The 19709-nt window shown below is 40.1% G+C and overlaps 1 protein-coding gene across 3 annotated transcripts; it reads right to left on the reverse strand.

The window, feature by feature from the left end:
* Positions 1-1745: 1745 nt before the first annotated feature.
* Positions 1746-18173, reverse strand: LOC140927725 (allene oxide synthase-lipoxygenase protein-like). Of its 3 annotated transcripts, none has more exons than XM_073377406.1 (10): positions 18081-18173; positions 9783-9875; positions 8762-9022; positions 7841-8124; positions 6315-6515; positions 5273-5536; positions 4569-4770; positions 3814-4028; positions 2659-3006; positions 1746-2026 (listed from the first exon to the last, which is right to left on the reverse strand). In XM_073377406.1, exons 2-10 carry the CDS (start codon positions 9865-9867, stop codon positions 1847-1849), a joined length of 2040 nt encoding a protein of 679 aa, XP_073233507.1. In that variant the 5' UTR covers positions 9868-9875; positions 18081-18173; the 3' UTR covers positions 1746-1846. The 3 variants fall into 3 exon arrangements, with proteins under 3 accessions (XP_073233507.1, XP_073233506.1, XP_073233505.1); XM_073377405.1 differs by lacking the exon at positions 18081-18173 and adding an exon at positions 17762-17867; XM_073377404.1 differs by lacking the exon at positions 18081-18173 and adding an exon at positions 13341-13517.
* Positions 18174-19709: the final 1536 nt, after the last annotated feature.

The raw sequence follows: 19709 nt of genomic DNA on the forward strand, positions 1-19709 counted from the left end.
CAAAAGACAAAAAAGAGTATTCTCGGCTTGCACTGTCACGCCATGAAAAATAAAAATGCAAACCATTTAATACAGAACGACTAGAATCTGGGAAATGAAAAAAGATAAATATACAAAAACCCTTGCCAAGAATCAGGTCTGTGAAATATTTCAAATGCGAGATATTGGCAAAAACGGTTTACCTACATATATAAAGCTTTGTATTGAAACGCCATGCATGTTGGTGTCCCTTTCAGGAACACCAATATGGCCGCCGGATACCAACAGAAACATCTGTTTTCGAGTTTTCCTACTAATGCGTGAATTCTTCGCTAGAAAAGGCATAAAAATTACAGTAATATTTATTCTGAGACAAGGAATGTTTAGATTGCAAAATCTCTCAAAATCGGTAATGTTTTAAACCCACATAAGAGCTTTCCCGGCTGCTAAATGCAGAGTCACGCAAAAGCCTGGAAATTCAAGCGTCCTCTCTCGCAAAACGAAGAACCCTTTCGAACCAAAAATTGTTTATGTAAAGGTGTTTAGGTACTGTAATACCTCGTGAAAGTAGAAACTCAGAAGAATCGATAGTTTCTTAGTTTGATTTTTGGTGACGTCAGGTGCAACCCAAGAACTTGTTTGGACTCCTACTAAGAATAAATGGATGCATAGAAAGCAATCTGATCACGTGCATTTGGATCCAGTCTTTTACGTGAAACTTACGTAAAAACACAGCGTTGGAGCAAGAACATTTTGACCTTTTATTGTTCTCGCCTGCACTTCCTAACTTTAGCTAATACTTGTAATAATTTTGTTACAAAGGCAAGGGTTTTTTTTTTAGCAAAAGTTAAGTGTTACGGAAAAGGTATTCGATATTGGGCATAAAAACCATAAAATGCCTGTGAGCCATACTTGAACCTTGACTCCTACAAACTCTTTTGTGGTAAATATTTTCGGTATATTTGATACAGTTTTGTCTTCGTTGAGACCTTGAGGGCGTTCCCTGTAATTTGTAAAGCTTGGGAGCAAGGACAACCAAGGCATGCTAAATTTATTACTTTAATCCTTTAATCCTCAACATTGAATGCCATAACAGATAGCTTGCAGATTCGTTTAAGAAAAGACATCTTTTATCACAGAGAAGCTGAAGTGAAGAGAAATAAGTAGCAACACTCCTTAATTGCTATCCAAACCTCAAATCTCTTACGCCTCTTTAGCCGTTTTGAAATTGCGTGAGCCGAGTGGGACTGGGTCGATGCGGTGTCAAATTGCTCCATGGGATTGTTATTAGAGACCTTTAGATTCGAGGATTCAAGGACGAGATTTGCCTTACAGTTTTTTCGCGTATTCTAAAAAAAAACAAACAAACAAACAAAAAAACATTCCGGATAGCTTCATTGCACTCTTTTTCGCCACAAGAGTTAACACAGATTATTTTATTGAAGCAGGGTAGTTCCTCTCCCGATCGCAAAATGACAAAACGTCCAACATTTGATAATTTGACTCCGCACTACGCCATTTTTGCTAAAACCCGTAGTACACTGACGACGGCTATTGCGGTTCCCGCCAAAATGACGCTGGTTCACGCGCGCGCACTTCTTAGTACTGAAAAAATGTCGTCATCGGCTCAGAATCTAAAGGTCTCTATTGGCTATTATGAGGTTGGGCAAACCGGCTCAAAATTTGTCCGTCAAAACAATCCTATTGTTATAGTACAATTCATGTTAACATCGGCACAGTCGAATCACGTGCGGCCAATTGACCGGCTACATTAGGCTGTCAGGACAACTAAAGATGGTTTTCAAAGATGGTAGGCTAGAAATTGACAGGCACTCTACTGATATCTGTTTTAAGCAACTTTGGATCGTTAGATGGCAATGCTGTTAGGAATGCGCTCGGGCAGCAGATATGGGTATGGGATCTCAAGATTTGCATTCCGCTCTTTTATCTCTGCGGAGATTTTCTTCAACTTCTTCTGAAAGCTAGAAATGGCAGATTTGGCAGGAGGGTCGATAAACAGGTCTTCACGATAGTCGCCAATGAATCTCTGTGGAGGAAATAAATGTTTCGTAAGTAGCATTCAGACTCTGAAAACAACATTTGTAAAAGGCATTTCAGTAAATAACTAACCAACTATCCAATGTGATGAAACTGAAATAAATATTAAGCACAGGCCGCCTGCAATATGCTCCCTATAATTATGCGGGAAATTAATACTTGGCAACAAGTTTGCAATATCTCTTAAGCTCTGTAATATTGTCTTGAGGCACAATAGTTAACTTGCCCAACAGGACAACAGAGAATCAAAACGTATCAAGACGACAAACCTTGTGTGAAAAGCGTGACAAACATTTTGTTCGAAAACGTTTTTCCGGCTGACTAACCTTTCTTTAAACAGATCTCTTTTGTAACAGACCACAACATATTAATGTCAAATGAAGATCACTACAAAACACGCAAGTAATAGGCCTGTCACGTTTGTCACACGAGAAAGTTTTGCCGTCCTCTTCTCTCTGCTATCCTGCTGCGCAAGCTCACCAATAAAAGGGTAAAAGAAAATTATTTTGTTCTACAGGAAGCCATTAACAATTTGCCTTGCTATTGCGATGCTGGTCATTTTGAATTTGATTGTACAGGCGTTTTCAATGCTGCAACGTAGAACACTACAGTAAAGCTTACCTCATCCTGATAAATACGAGTCAAATCGTACACCGTAGCGATAGTCATCGACACTTGGTGCTTAGTAGCCAGGCATTTCATCATGTGCTCCATTGTGACCACGCCCTTCTTTGTGGGTGGTGGCTGGCGCATAAGAGCTGGGGAATTTGGCGGGAAACCGTACACATCCAACTGTGAAAAATTAACCGCTGCGTGCTGGCAGGCACAGGTGAAGATAATGAATTCCAGAAATTCGCACAACTGTTGGCAGCTAGTGAAGGACTTGGGCACGCCATGGTCAGCGTGCCCTTTGGTGACCGGATATCCGTTATCGTGCAAATCTTTTATCCAGTTCTGCAACTCATAATCCTGTTTTGATAATAAATCATTTGCCCCATGTAAGGCAAATCGGATTCCAGAATCCAGGAAATTTTTGATAGTGAAATCCGGAATCCCGGGCTTTGGAATCCGCGACCCAGCTCAAGGAATCCGGAATCCTATGTACTATTGAAATCCGGAATCCCAGTTCCAATACATGGAATTCGGAATCCACAGCATAGAATCCAGGATCCAAGACTGCCTTGCATTGCATTACACTACATGTGGTAAAATCATCTTTCACAGTAATTATAACAATAATCACAAATACAAAAGCGGGGCACTACGGTTAAGAACATTCAGGAAACCAATTAAACTGGAATACCGTAAAATTCCGAAAATAAGCCCCAGGGCTTACATTTTTCAAAGGCCCTTTTTGAGGGGCTTATATTCGGAGGGGCTTATCTACGGAGGGAAATTTGCGTTTCAAAATCGATTAGGCTAGCCTTATATTTGGAAGGAAATTTATCGTTTTTGCTTTGTTTTACTTTGTATCTGAGGGAAATTTTCCAAGTACACGCCCCGAGGGGCTTATATATATTGGACGGGCGATTTAACGTAGGGCCTTTTTGCGTTACCTGTTACATGGATGTGCTTATTTTTGGAATTTTACGGTATTTCAGCTTTTTTCTTGCGGGAGTCTGCCGTACTTTTTAATGTCCGGGCAGCTTATTGCACCTCTTCTTGATACACAATTTTTGATCAAAGCAAGCCGTCAGTTTTTTATTTTTTTTAAATATATTTTTCTTTGAATATTGTTGTCTAGTTTCATTTTTCCTTAACAATATACCATCTTACCTTCTTTATGGCATCATCAGAACTATAATAAACGGATATGATCTCCTTGACGAATTCTTTGATTGCTGCCCATAGTTTTAAAGCATCTTGACGGTAATGAAAGTTGGGCAGTTTATCTACCTCATCGACTCCTCTTTCCTTCAAAACTTGGGGAATGTCATAGGTCTTCCAATTGCTGTGGGCCTTGTAGTACTTTTTCATTAGCGTAATATGTCCTGTCCAAAAACAAAGACGAACTCTATTTTATTACGAAATATACAGCAATTGTTATGATGAGTCTAAGGGAAAGAATTTCGTGTTTTTCTCTGCAAGTAATATGCGTGCTTACAATTGCAATTTACCCAAACCTTCCGGGTGGAGATCTTTTGCATAAACATGAAACTATAAAATTTGACATGGTGGGAGAGCGACCTGGTACATAATATATTCAGATCAGCTGAAGAGACTAGCGAAAACAAATAGAAAAAATTTATCCCCTTAAATTACAGCCCATATTTTCTGAAGCTTCCCAAACGAAATGGCGCGAACCATTTTATTTTTCACCCGGAATTTCCGGTTTTCCCGCGTAATTGGTAAGTACCCATGTTTTGTCATTTTAAACGCCCACCCTCTAGGGGCACTAAATTTTAAGTTCACGCTTCGTTTGGCCTCAGTAGATAAAAAAACAAAATGTATACTTCGATTTAGTTTCTGCATTTATTTCTTGATTTGAATCAATGTTGTATGTGGTTAATAGTAGTGAGTGCTTTACATACCTCCACCACCCACCGTAAGGGTGAGATCGGCCACCCCTCCCTCGGCAATCAGGCGATCTCGCCCCAGAGTGTTGATGGCGAGAACCCCTCGGATGTGAGGTGACAGCAGTTTCCACAGGGGGTGGATGGTGGGCAGTTGTCGGTAGCTGGCAACCGCGATCGGTTCCATGAAGAGATGAGTTCGAAGAAGATGAGTAATCATCTGAAAGGGATTTTTAAAAAGGAAAAAAATATGTTGAAAAGGAATCTAAACTGGTTCCTTTGACTGATGCTATCTTAAAAAAAAAACGCAAAGCACAAATTAAAAAGCAAGGTTTTTTTTAATCGCGCGTCCTTGTAAAGCGTGATAGTATCATCTACTTTCCACACTTGGTCCAGAACTTTCGTTGGAAGGCTGCGCGCATCCTTAAAATGCTTAGGGACCTTTCTATTCGATGACGAGGAAGAATACGTGAGCGAGATTTAACTTTAAAGTTTTTCGCGTATTCTCAAAAATTTTACACCCTAGAAAGATTCATTAATTCCGTTGCTACGACATTCTCGCTAAAACCCGTTGTAGAGTGACGACTGCTATCACGTTTTCCCGCCAAATGACGCTGTTTCATGTGCGCGCACTACTTAGTATTGTAAAAATCTCGTCCCGGTATTCGTCCTTGACTTAGAATCTTAAGATCTCCATTGAATGGAAATATGTGGATAGTTACCTGATGATACTGAGTGTCCGCATTTCGTAACCACAACTTTGCGCAAATCCAGTCCAAGTCGGAGTCATTCGGAGTCCATATTGGATTATCTGGACTGGGCTGCTGATGTAGCTGGATTGCTATTGGCACCAGGTCCCCGCTTCCTTTCACATAAAACAGACCAAAGCTTGCGCACATGTATCTCCTTTCCAGGTCCTCCCGGTCCTGACCATAGTGGGGGATGTCCTCCAAGATTTTATAATCTACTATGTAGATCCGACCAGCCTGTAAATTATTAAACTAACCACTTAAAATCGGTTTAAACTGGTAATATTTTACGATTTTGCGACGATATTATGAACTCCTGGTTTGATTTTACATGGCAGCTTCAGTTATTAACCTATCGGGGTAGAGTCCACCCAGGTACCGTTTAAGTAGCTCTCACGAAGAACATCGCCAATAAACCGTGTAAATGTCATGGCCTAAGAAACAGCAGCGGCCAGAAATTACCATGAAATCGAGCGACATGAAACACCGCTAGATTAAACAGGTGATATGAAATCGGGCTGGCCAATGGGCAAGCTCTCACCAATTGGGAGAAAAATCACCCGCGAACATCACACGAAAGGAGGCGGCGCGAGTGCGAGGGCGGAGAAAGAAAGTTCCTTTTCCTCCGCCCCTCGCTCGCGCGATCTCCCGTGCTTCGCTCGAGAGATCGCCGTAAATGGAGTACTTACACGTAGGCTAAAATCGCACTTAAAATCACATAAAAAAATCACTACAATGATGGCATGAAAAATTACCGGATTGGGTTACTGGCCTTTAAGAAGCTATATGATTACCAAGGGATATTTTGACTTAACGGCTGAGAAGAGCTTGGAAAAGATAACGTAAGCTTATCCGCCGCCAGATGTTTTTTGAAAGCTTCCCGATGTTGAAAGGCAAAATACATCTGGAAAACCCAGTTTGTACGCCTGCATGTGATACGTTTTCAAAGCACCTTTTTCGAACTACTACTTGTTTGAAAAGGGCCTCAGCACTAAATAAATTTAATATATCTCACATTCATGGCTTTCTCCAACGTGTCTCCAGTGTCCAAAAGGTTCCCGATCAACTGCTGTGTGACGGGAAAGTTTGTTGGGAGTTGGGTGCATCGTTTGATTGAATCTGGATTACACCCGTTCAGAAACTGATATCCAAAGAAACGGTCATCCCTCCAATGGTCTGCTGCTTTGGGTACCTCACCTATGAAACCGGTGAATGCCTACAAAGCGAATAGAAGAGTCAATTTTATGTCTAATTGACAGCCTGGAACAATAACAACAACAAAAGCACGCAAAGTGTTGAGAAACTTTTTGCAAGGTACCCGTAAGTTGTATATAATTTCATTGAATTTTCTTTACCTACAGTGAGGGTTCTCATTGGCTACCTGGAGATAACATAACTTCCAGCAAAAAATTTCCGTTTTCAACCAGAAGTCTCTGAGCGGGTCCAGTAAATTATAATAGATTGGCACCCCCGGATATTGATCGCGTAACTGCCCTTGCTCTATCTCATTTGTGTTTGTTGTGTACAACATCTTATATGTAGGATCCCTCGAAAAAAGTTGATTTTGTGAATCTTAATGTTTTCCGTGGCATGGGGTCTGGAACAGATAAAGAACTTTCCCTCTAGGGTGTTAAATGTTTTAACTGTGCAAGATTTTTAAAGTGCAAAGGAAAACGTTGCATGGAAAAATTTTGGATGAATGAATGTTATTTTTATTCTTTTGTGTTGTCTTAGAATGACCATCAATCAGCGTAACTAGGAAATACTATAGAAAATAATTAAAAAAAGGGCCAGAAACAGCCACAACCAAATTAATAATCAGTAGACATTACAACGTAAATCCCGACGAATAATTCATATGGGCTTAGCCTCCGTTCTTTCTTTTATTCTTTTAACTCTCTACTAGGCGCAATTTCTACCGCTCTTCCGGGTCCGGAAGGAAATCCTCGACGGCGACGTCGAATTGTAAACTTGAGGAGAATAAAATGCATGAGTCTCACAGCAATTCTCTCCTCCGCAGAGGCTTCTGCTGGGTATTTAAATAAAAATAGCAATAATTTAAAAAATAGGAAGCGCGCGGTAGACGATGGGAAGAGGGAAAGGCTTCCCTTCCTCTCGTGGCCCGCGCTTTCTTATTCTTTCTTCCCAGCCTCCCTGCGACACAATAGGGAGCTTTAGCAACTACAACGGCGACGGCAGCTAGAACGTCGAAAAAGCAATAGGCTTGATTAGCAAAACAACAACTTTGCACGTGCAGGACATTTTTTTGTACATTTCTTTGCCGTCACTGCACGACTACGGCGTGAAAATCCCTAATCTCACGTTTTATGGAGGACGTAAACAAGAGATAACGAATTTTTCTTTCTATTTCAAAACTTGAGTGTGGTTCCCAAGAAATCAACTCTAGGGAAATTCGCCTATATTTGATATTTTCAGCAGTTTGGAATAAACGCGATAAGTTTAAAAAACGCCAATTCATTTTAAAAGTGACGTTTTCGCTGCCGTCGCCGTCGTCAGAGTGAGTCACAGCAACCAAAATACCTTGCGGTAGTCATCAAAGTCGTCCCATGAGTCAAAAATATTAAACAGATGCACAAGGCCCATGTTTATCAAAGCATTTCTCCCTGCAGCATGCAGGTCGTAGGAAGCTTCTTCAGTGAACTGTACATCTCTCGGTAGCTCTTTAACACCTGAAGCTTTTACGTAACCAGGAAGATCGGAGTAGGCTGCATCGGTCCCCCATTCATAAAGGGAACGCCTCTGCTTGAGCTCTTCTTCTCTCTGGGACTTAACAGAGCCGTGCTGTGTATCTGTAGGCAGTTTAGCTGAAATAAAACAAATTCAACACTATCAAATTAAAGAAAAAGTTGGCAGTTAGTGGCAGTGATTCGAAGTGATGATGATGGATCTGCAAGCGGGGATGACACTTTGATGCCCTCTTTTGTTTTTTCACTCTGCATCTAAAATCCATGCCAAACGGCCAATATAAATTCCTTCAGCAAAGATGGGGCAGGACGTAATCATGTTTATTCTTTGAAATAAACAAGCTGAACGTTGTTTCTGCAAAGTTCAAAGTCTTCAAACGTGGCAAGTTTACATCACTGATCAGAAAAAATTATTTTCATGCTCAAGAAACAATATCAAAAAATACGGATAAGCAAATATTAGCTGTACTGAGTGTTCTGTGTCCACAATAGCCAATTTTTCTTTCGTTTCTCTAACTTGGACTGCTTAGAGCGCTTTCCATTTGTTCAGAACTAGCAGCGGCCATTCTATTCCCCGTCGTAAAGAGAATTTCACTTTTAATGAAAATTGTCCAGCCCGATCAGTTAATTGCAAAATAATCTACATGGGGTCGATGGTTTGTAAGCGAAAACTCTTTAAAAAAGCCTATTCATTTTCAAACGGATCGGTTCGGCCGGCTTCTTCTGACTTTTGGAAAGAGCCCTTAGTTCACGTTACCTGCTCCTTCGAAGATGATGGTCTCGCTTTGCACCCAGCGGTTGCATGGAAAATCATAGACGGTGTCCTTGCCTTTGATTTTGATCGTAACGCGGTTTACAAACCAATCACTGTAAAGGCCACCTTGGTCATTCTTCAGTGTCACCAACAGAAGTTCGCCAACGTCTTTGGCAGTAATCTGATACTCATCTTTTTGTCCAGCTTCAAAGTCATTTTGAAACCATTTGTCAAGGCTTAAAGCATCAGTTTCACCATTGGTACCTTATAGAAATAGGAACAACTTGGTTACGACATTTCTTCTGTTTAGCCCTTGACAAGTCGGGCACAGAAAAATGGTTGACAATAGACGAAAAAACTTCACTGAAAAGATAGCAGAAACCTGTTTTACATAGACTGTATTGTGTTAGTCATTTCACCAAGACACAACAAATATGTCATTTTGATATCAAGACAATCGTATATATTCGTTCGGATTCGTCTCGAACGACCCGAATCGACTCATACTCCACTAGCCGCCTCAGGACCAGGGAATGGTGCCGGTTCTAACAGCGTGTGTGTGTGTGTGTGTGTGTGTGTGTGTGTATGTATGTGTGTGTGTGTGTATGTGTGTGTGTGTGTGTGTGTGTGTGTTCTGCCCACAGACAGGTCCTTCCTTATAGTTCTCGATCTAGGGCCCACCCCTTGAACGCTACGTAAGGGCTGTCATCCTTCACTCTATCCAGCATTCCCGCTCGAGGTCTTCCAGATGGTCTCCTTTCTATTACTCTTCTCTCAATAACTAATGGGACAAGATCACCATGTCGTAGGGTATGACCATGCATTACCAAGCCAGACCCTGTCTTCTGTTGATAACAGATATGATGGCTCTCTCCTCACCATTACGCCTCAATACGTCTTCGTTACAGACTTTGTCAGACCAAGAAATGTTTAAGTTTTTCACCAAAGCCACTTCTCACAGCTCTCCAACCTTCGCACGTCCTAAGAGAGTACATGAAGCAATTTATAGCACTAGGATTAATACCTTTGATAACGAGAGATACCGAGGCGTCTGTCCCAGCTCCCTTTCTGCTTCCTGTGACAACAGTGATCAGATATTCTGACGTCATCTTAGATCCTTAAAGAAAAAACAACTCCAATCAGTTACAACTAAGGCAAACGGATATCATCTTCTTAGATCTCTCTAAGGCTTTCGACAGCGTGCCACATGAGCGTGGATTAGATTCTTTTACTGTGGATTAGAAATTTCTTGACGAATAGAAGGCAGCGTGTCGTATTAAGAGGCAATTGTTCAGATTGATCACCCGTGATTTCAGGCGTCCCTCAAGGAGCAATACTCAGCCTAATCTTATTTATCATTTATATAAATGATATTTCGACAAGCATAAATTAACAGTCAAAATCTACGCATATGACATCAAACTCTATGGCACGATCAATGAGCTTGATAAGGATATCTCAGCCTTACAGCTTGACCTGAATAGATTAAGGGATTGGGCTAACAAGTGGCAGTTGCGCTTTAATCCCGAAAAATGTGAAGTCATGCGTGCATCGCACAGTAGGGACAGATCTACTGAACCAAGTTACTCCCTAGGTGTGCAACTAAAATCTGTTGAAAGTTTCAAGGATCTAGGGGTCACAATAAACTATGATCTATCTTGGGGTAAAGACGTCTCCTACATAGTAATTAAGTGTAATTAAGCGATCACTCGGAAACGACAATCGGCATGTGTTTCTTGCTTCTTTAAGTCGTTGATAAGACCCATACTCAAATACGCTGGCCCCGTCTGAAGCTCCTACTAAAAAAAAGGATATTGAGTCCTTGGAAAAAGTCCAAAGAAGAGTCTTAAAGCAAAAGCGCGAAGAAATGAGCTATGAAGACCCGGCGCTGCCAATTACTGAATTGGTAAACTCTGGTGAAACGTAGAGAGTTTTTATCGCTAGTTCAGTGCTACACGATAGTTTTTTAGAATAGATTGCCTTCCTTTTTCGGACTTTTTTGAACTTACAAAGTGTAATCGAACTAGAGCCAATCACGATTATAAGATCTAAGTAAAAGTTGCTATCATAAACTGCTACAAATATTCTTTCTTAGTACGGATCATTAATGCGTGGGATAACTTGCCTAACGATGTTTCACACGCAGGATCGCTGACGTCTAGATTTTAACTTAAAGTTTTCATCTTTTATTTTAGGAAATGTTTCATATAGGGTTGACCTCTAGATATCCCCTTTCGAGAGATACACCTAATTGCAATAAGGTTGTCATAGAAAAAGGCAAAAAGCCAAATAGGAATTAATTAGCATTAAATTATCATTAAATTATCATTGCTTGCAACATTCACGACACACACGCTTATAGCTGAATATTAATCACGTAATATGAAAGCCAAATCATTTGCATCAGTTTCTTGGTGTAATTCTAATGCAATTCGAGGCTGATTCATCTAGCGGATTTCAAACGTGCTCTAATTACAAACGTACATCGGATAACTACTAAAGAAAAAATGGCTCCATTTTTTTTCAATAAATATAGCCTGGGGTAAATTCCAGGAACGCGACGCGTCTTTTCGTTAAATCAATAGAAAAGCCAGTCTGCGTATGGTTTGTAGTGCACAACACCATCAGATCACAATTTTCAAGCAGCAAATCAGGGATTTAGGCAGGACTTTCCATCGCGGAGAGGGTGAGGCGTTCCTCCGCCAGTTCCTCTCCCGCGCAACAAACCAAGCTTCGTTTGCCAGGACCCTGTTGTTACACACATCAGTGTTTCATGTGCGGAATCTTACAGCGCGGAATTACAGAATTATTTCTTGTTATTGTGAATGACTTCTTAAATAATTGTTAAATTATTAAAATACGCAAATGTAAATCACATGGCTAATTAATTCCTATTTGGCTTTCTGCTTTTTGCTTTTTGCTTTTTTCTACGACAACGTTATTGCAATAGACCTTGTCACGGTTTTCGACGCCATCTTGACGAGTAGGCAAATGCGTGAGAAATTACAGTGTTTGTATGAGAATCTAATGTCGAATAATTTCCGTAAAACGGCTGTTCTGAAAAAAATATCAATTGTAAACTAAAGCTACAAGGCAAAGGATTGTCCTAAAAAATTTTGGGGCGTACCTGTGCTTAAATTTCTCCAGAGGCTTGCTTTAGATTTTCCATATATTTGTCTGTAATTTCCCCAGGACTTTCTTACAGACAAATGTATAGAAAATTTTAAAAAGTGGTTCTAGGTCTTCTAGTGCATGTAACGCCCTCAAATTTTCTCAGGAGAATCCTTAGGAGTGAAGCTTTAGTTTACAAATCATATTTTTTTCAGAACAGCCGTTCCACAGAAATTATTCGAGATTAGATTCTCATACAAACACTGTAATTTCTCACGCGTTTGCCTACTCGTCAAGATGGCTTCGAAAACCGTGACAAGGTCTATTAGGTGTATTTTGTTACTTTAGTTTTTAGCTCTTGAATTAAGTATTGTATTGTATTATTGTATTATAATTGTAAGCCTGTTTCCACACGAATCCGCTTTATCTAAATTAGAAAAAATATAATAACATTCTTTAAAATTTCTGGAACTATGGGCCTTACGTTTCACAATTACACTCCAACGGCATTAACACTTTGTCACCCGGTTTAACAGAATCTTATAGTACGTAGGACGCTAAATATTAACAGTGAGTATGTGTAAGCTGTTTAAGACAGAAGCCCTAGACAGAAAAAAATACTCTGTTTAGCTGCTCATCCTCATTTACGCCAGGCGTTTTCAGTTAAACAACGCACGTCTTCTGTAAGTAGACTTTTTGCATTCTTGGCCAGTGGAAAATTGTCTAGAGGCACTATGAATAATAAAATTGGTTGGGTGAAGGCGTAATAGACGTTCATCGCTCCAAAACGGTCTTTGCTAATTAAACTCCTTGTTGTTTAATTAAAGAACTCGGAAGGATATAATCACTGTAAAAAAACCTTTGTTAGCCTAACTAAGTGACCCCATATTACAACATATAACCGACATTTAGCCGAGTTTCAGCAAATCAGTTACTCAGCGAGGCAAAACCAAAAATGTTACAGATTTTGCCGAATTCTTGTAGCGGCCATTGATTTTTTTGAATAAAAATTATAAAGATTATCGTATAAATCTTACAAGAAGGGCTTATTGTTAAAAGCGAGAGCTTGGACAAACAAGCTACTAATTACCATATAAATTGCGAAAGTCAACATGTTATGGCAAGGAATTCAAATCATGGCGATCCCGACACCCTGTCTCTCTGTGCGGCTTGAAAATAACTAGAGCAAAACTCATGCAGCTGTTTCACTCTAAATCTCTTCTGAATTGTTCTTTTTTTTTCAAATTCTTTCTTTAGGGTTGCTAGATCTTGTGATATTTCTTAATTTCACGATACATCATTTGTAAGATAGCTCTCAGCCAGATCGATCAGAAATTTAACAACAAACCTTTCCGTTTAGCAGGGAACCAAAAGCGCCTGATATAAAAGTAGAAGCGTTTCATAGTTTTGATTGGTACTGGAAATAATGAGACCGATCTCTAAATCATAAAAGAAATGTTTAACAGCAAACCTTGGGCTCGTTTAGCAGGGAGGAAAAAACGCCTGAGTCGTTCCATAGTTCTCAAAATGGTGATAATTCACAGAAGAACCTTGACATGGACTATCCGTCGCTTGAGCATTATTTTTCAACAGCAGAATGTTAAACGATGAGGCGCCAATAGCAGTTTTAGATCCTTTGGCTACATGTAAATTTGCGACCTCTAGCAACAGCCTTGACAACACTAAGAAAAATTTCAGTCGCTTAGAAAATAGTTCGAGCGCTTGAAATATCATCCGGCATAAGAAGCATAGAAGAACTTATCAACTAAAGTGACACCTGAGTGCCGAAGTTTCTTCTGCCCGTTTCAGTGGGTTCCAGTCCTCGCTCTTATTCATTCACTTACGCTATTGTTCGGGCGCCTTGACCGCTGGCTGGCTTGTTTTCGACTGAGTCCGAGTGCGTACGTTTAACTTCTCGGGCACCATTGTAACTAGCCAACTGGTTTTTGCATCCGGCCGGTTGAAATTCAGTGTTATGTCATTTCAATTATTTCTTTCTGTCGCCCTCGTTGGGCCACAGTACAAATTTCTGGGTTACCAGTAATTGTCAGAGAAATTGTGTTGCCCCATAAAAGTCAGCCTTTTATGAGGTGTCAACTCGATTCCAATGGCAGCCAGTCAGTTACTCTGGATACCAGAGATTCTTCTTGCTTGCGGCGGGAATTTCGGTGTTGGCCGAAGGCCGACACATCTTCGGCCCTAGGCCGAATCCACGAGCGGCGAAGCCGCGAGAAAAACTTTTCGCGCAGGTCACTTTATTTGTAAATAAAGCGGAAACCGCGCTAGAAAAGTCTCTGGCACCCAGGGTACCAGTCAGTCATAAGCTATACGAAAATTAATGCAAAGTCAGAATGTTTTAAGGAACGACTTTTAACCTGCATGGAGGAAATTTTTTTGTTTGTACATGGTGTTTCCAAGAATAAAGCCAGAGAGCCGGTGTAATTCGTGTCTGTTCAGTGCTCCAATTCAAAATGGATTTAAGGTGATGTTACATGGAACGATTCACAACGACGAGTTTTAGCGCAACATAGCGTTGTAATAAGGGAACAAAGTTGTAAATATTCGAAACAACCTCGCAACAATGTTGCAACACTGTGCTGCGCTAATTTCGTCGTTGCGAATCGTCGGCGTGTAACGTCACCTTTAAACTAGCGCGAAAAGGCTCTAATCCGGGGCTCTCTAACCTTCGTCGCTGCTAGTCAGGCTCGTGTGCTAAGCAAAAGTAGTAGTAGTTGTTCAGGATATTTTTTCTTTGAAAAGATTTTATCTACATGTAGGAGATTTATAGCATTTTAAAATTCTACATCATCACCTTCCAACCTCTATATAAAATCCTTGGTACAAAATTACAAACCTGAAATTAAAACTGGAAACTTGCGTCTGATAAACTCGCAACATTTATGCATGTCTCCTGATCAAACCTAGGCAGTTATGTTCTTTTGATATAAAGCAACAAAGTGGTGTTGCTGTTTTCTATTCACTACTTAAGAGAATAGATGCTGCATTTTATTGTATTTACCTTTGTAACGTTCCAATAATATAAAGACAACGATCGGCTGTGTCGGGCAATTTGCATTTAAGTGTCATTCTTCACGAAAGCGAGTCTCGCTGCTGTTGAAGTAACTTGGGTTTTAAAAGCTATTTTATGGCAAAAACGGATCCTGTTTTAACACCTTACCGTAAAGTAAATGTCACAATACATTCTTTTTTAAAAATACTGTCTTCTACTTTTTCAACAGCTCCTACCATCGTCAGGTGACGTAACAGATGCGAGACTTTGGATAAGGCTGTACTACTATACGTGTTTATTGTTGGCGGTTAATTCTCACGACCGAGTTCCTTTGGCTATCTATAATTCACTTTATTACTTCACATGTTCGGAATCCAAGCGCCCCCGATCCTGGATGAGTTCCCAGAGCTCTCACTACTAAACTTTCAACAATTCTTGGTGTTGAAGAATATTTTTTGTAATTATATTAGATACTATTGTAAAAGACTGTTAATGCTTCCATATGGTGATACTAATTTGTTTGTAGCTATCTAATTAGTTTTATAATAGCATATAGTGTTTTGTTTAATTGCTACGAGCAGGTGACGCCCAAGCTACGAATAAATACAACTACTAAATAGTTGGAACACATTCAGGCTTCTGTTTACGTTTTGCTAATTACATTTAACGAGAGGCAATTGAAAGTGAATATATCTCTTTAACTCTTCCTTTGTCATGCCAGTCTTACCACGTGACTCGAGAGCATCTTCTCCCCAGTTTCTCTCGGTTTGTGATTTTCGTTCAGAAATCTGCTTCGCTGCCCTTGTTATAGGCTATCCTACCTCGTAACACTGGTATAGGCGGTAAGTTTATATCCAAAATCGAGATTAACGAGATTCTATCATTTTGAGTTGTTCCACTTTTATACCACAACCCTGAGCTGAAATTAACCTAGGTTTTCTCAGTCATCTATTTCCAAAATAAGAACTCTGAGAGAAAGATTGAGGCGATTCACTAAAAGCGAAAGAAAGTGCACAGAACATTCTGGGTATTTTTTTCAGCCCAGAACGGCAAGAGTTAATTTGAGATGGCCCATTTTTTCCATGAAGTTGTCATGATCGACAAAATCGAAAGCCGAAAGACACGCACTTTAAGTTTGGGTGGAGTATATTATTCTATTATTTTCTTTGTTCGTGTGTGTGTGTGTACATGTGTTTTTTAATCCAGTGTGATTGTAGAGTTTGGAAAAAAGTTCGTGGGAACGTTACTTTAAGACATGCCATTTTTAGCTACGCTCTTGAAGGTGAAAAGAGAAGTTTTTAAAAGGTGTTTCGATACAGCATTTTTGGAGTCCATACCGATATTTTTCAATCGCATTAAAGGTAATTTTATCCTTGTCCGATCGATATAAAATTTTCTGACCACTGACTGACTTTCGACAGTGAAGTTTGTCAAAATGCAGTTTTAAGTAAAATCGATACAGTATTACTACGACGACAATAAGCAAAAAACCATTGTTGCCAATAAAAGAACACTCGACTACCCATTTACGTAAGGCTTATGGATTACTTTTAAAACCTTTTTCAGAACAAAGTAGCGAAGCATATACGAATGTCTCCTTCAGATTATCGGTATTGTAGCTTTTGTCATTGCATCACAAACATGCCTATAAATGCTTATCAACTTGGTTCAAAACAATTGTCCATAAGATTGCTCTGTCTTTCGGTCAGTGCCAACACCTTTACCGACATATATCGGGTGGGAATATTTTGTCAGGTCATATCCCTTTTTAATCTTCGTTCACCCACCATACGAAAACTGCTTCATGATCAGTGTTGTTTACCTATCGTACAGCTCGCTTGCAACGCTAAAACCATTTTTTAACGACATTACAATCGATGCAAAACTCACAACCAAAATGCGATGTTGCGAAATGAGGGAACCTTGGCGTTTGTGAAAAGACTTCTACGTACGGCTAGCTACTTCAAATTGCTCAAGGAGAAAAAAACTTTGCTGGTGGAATAACAACGCTATCTCATTTCTGAAGAACTCGTCAGCTGTGAATTAAAGATCAGGGACTTCTTTGTCTTCCTATTAAGGTATCATACACCCTCAAGTACCCTCCCCTCCTTGATCGGCGCTAGCGCTTTTGCTTTTAATAAATACCCCCATAAACCATACATTTTCTGAAAGCTTAATAGTTCCAGATTATTGCTTATTCCTTTTAAAAAATCAAAATATTGACGCGATTCAGAAATGAGAAGCTTTTTGTCAGGGATAGTAAATCATTAGCACTATATCTACCTGTGAAAAAATACTCTTACTCGAAAACGAAAAAAGAAATCAAAATTCGCAGACACGGTTTTTTTAAAAAAACTATATGACAGTAAGTTGGCCAAAACTTGTCCAGTAAGTTGGCCAGATTTCAGCCAAATTGGTTCACGGGTTGCCGACTTGGAGTTTAAAACGTACCCTCAACTTGCCCTGATTTTCATTTCAAGAAAACAGGGGAAAAAGATTTTTGGCGGCGTATTACCCGTGACGAGATTGTAACAACACCAAAGCTGTCAATGTTGATGCATACCAGAAAAGGGACGACAATAGTGACACAGCAGGAAAAGGTTACAAACGAAACCCGACAACAGATGAACTATTTATTTCAAAGGTTCTTCTCTGTTCGATCCTTCTGTTGTCGAGAAAGCATCTTTAGTTATTTGCGACGGGCAGTTTTCATTTTGAGCCAAGCCAACTTTTACTCTATACATTTTCTAAAAGTTCGACACTTCCCTGAAAAAATGTACAACAAACCGCTCCCTGGAGTTTTTCTTGAGGCTACTCTCCCGCTACAATAGACTTTCAAAAAAGTCCTTCGTCAAGTATAGACGTCTTAACTTATAACATACCGTTTAGCCGTCTTGCAACTGGCTGCAGTACGAAACTTTGGTTGTATCTCCTTAGCTTGACCACAGCAGTATGTTAATGTTGTTCAGTCGAGGGCGTGTTAGTCCAGGATTTTGAGGATTACGTGGAATGCTTTGAATATGGTCCTCTGTTTGCCCTTGGGACCACGTGCTCACCCCAGACGCTACTTGAGCTTTTGCACGTACAACATTAAGAAACGTTGCACTCGACAACATTTTTTATGTAGGCGTCTTATATTGTTAAAAAACAAACCCGAAAGGTTAGCTACTACAAGTATAGACGTCTTAACCTATAACATACCGTTTAGCCGTCTTGCAACTGGCTGCAGTACGAAACTCTGGTTATCTCGCCTTAACTTGACCCGAGCAGTATGTTAATGTTGTTCAGTCGAGGGCGTGTTAGTCCAGGATTTTGAGGATGACGTGGAATGCTTTGAATATGGTCCTTTGTTTGCCCTTGGGACTGAGTCGAAGCTTAACCGAATTGCACTCTGGGATCGTTTTAGCGACGAATTTTGACCCAGTTGCCGGTGCAACCTTGTGATAGGAAATAACAATGATGGTCTGTGGTAGAGTATCTAGGGGTGGTAAGACCAGTCACTTTTGACAATGAAATATTTGCTTCATCTTTTCTCGAAAATTTTACTAAAACTAATCACTGCCGTGCATCTTATTGCTAAACTGATCTGGCTTGACAATCCTGGCCCCAGTTGTTCAAAAGGTTGATAACGCTTGGATACCGCTTTCCACTGGGTAAATCTCTATCCACTGAATAGCGCAACTGGTTTTGTTAACACTTATTCACTGGATAGTGATTTGTCCGGTGGATAGCGCTATCCAACGTTAGAACAACCCGGGTGTGGTCAATAGTGGAATTCTCCTTACGACTGGACTGGTTTGGCCAGCAAGTTCTGGTAAAATTAATGGTAAACGCCCATGTGTGAGGTCGGACACCTCATGGGGTTTAAACAACGTAGTATTTGTTATTACCTTTCAAAAAAGAGGAAAAAAAGGATATTTGGCAGAAAATTTTGATCAATTTAGGTTTCTGGGAAACTGTCCACCTACCCCTCCCCTGACCCAACATTTTGCCTAAAGTGAGAGTAAGTGTTAATGTTGACTTAGGGGAGGGGTAGGTGGGCAATTTCTCAGAAACATAAATAAATGTAGTAAACCGTGATCAAGGTTTCCTTATTTTCCTTACTTAGGTGTTTCCTCTTTTCTCCTTGTTTTTCTTCCAAATTTATGATAAGGTTTCCTCAGAGTGCAGGGTTCATGAAGTGTCAGACCTCCTTCTCAGCTGTAGAATCTAGACCTCCCAACTGACTGGGTTGCTAGTTCTTCTTGGGTACTTTTTTTTCAACCTTTTTGTAGTGAAGATTCGAATTCATTGTTGTGAACCTGGTTGTGATGATGAAATTATTTAGCTTATCTTAACTGCGCTATACAGAGGCAATATCAGCCGCCGTTAGGCGGCTATTGCGGATTCGAGAATGTTTTTCTTTTTAGAACATTACCTCTAGTTCAAGGATAATCATTCCCCATGCAAGTCTACATCTTGAGCGCTTTCGCTATGAACTTGAGGGGTCTGTGGGCAGTCCTATCTTATGAGACCATGTCTGCAAGAGACCCTTGTTCTGGATTTAAACACATACTCACGCGTTTATGACTAACAAACGATCACCTTCTCTGAGGAGCAGAATACCTGTTAATGATGATCGTCTACGTTAATTGACTGTAGTATGCCATAACAAGTACATTTTTATGCGTTTAAAAACTCCGATTGACCGGCATTAAAATAGAATATTACTACCAAGTCTTTTCGTACTGTTTGCAGGAGACCTGTGAACTCTCACGCAGGATACCCAAACTCATCACGCCGACCTGCGAGTAGACGCCTGTGTACTAGTTGAATAAATCGTAAAATGGC

The sequence above is a fragment of the Porites lutea genome, chromosome 2 (assembly GCF_958299795.1).
Source record: "Porites lutea chromosome 2, jaPorLute2.1, whole genome shotgun sequence".
In the NCBI taxonomy this organism is placed as follows: Eukaryota; Metazoa; Cnidaria; class Anthozoa; order Scleractinia; family Poritidae; genus Porites; species Porites lutea.

Bases quoted from the DNA above. Each gene is read 5' to 3' on its own strand.
- LOC140927725 (XM_073377404.1), bottom strand. From the start codon at position 13,386: ATGGAACGACTCAGGCGTTTTTTCCTCCCTGCTAAACGAGCCCAAG. The intron at 9,876-13,340 runs GTTTGCTGTTAA...TTTTTCTTTAAG, and splicing joins CCCTGCTAAACGAGCCCAAG to GATCTAAGATGACGTCAGAA. The intron at 5,537-6,314 runs GTGAGATATATT...AATAATTTACAG, and splicing joins CGTTGGAGAAAGCCATGAAT to GCTGGTCGGATCTACATAGT.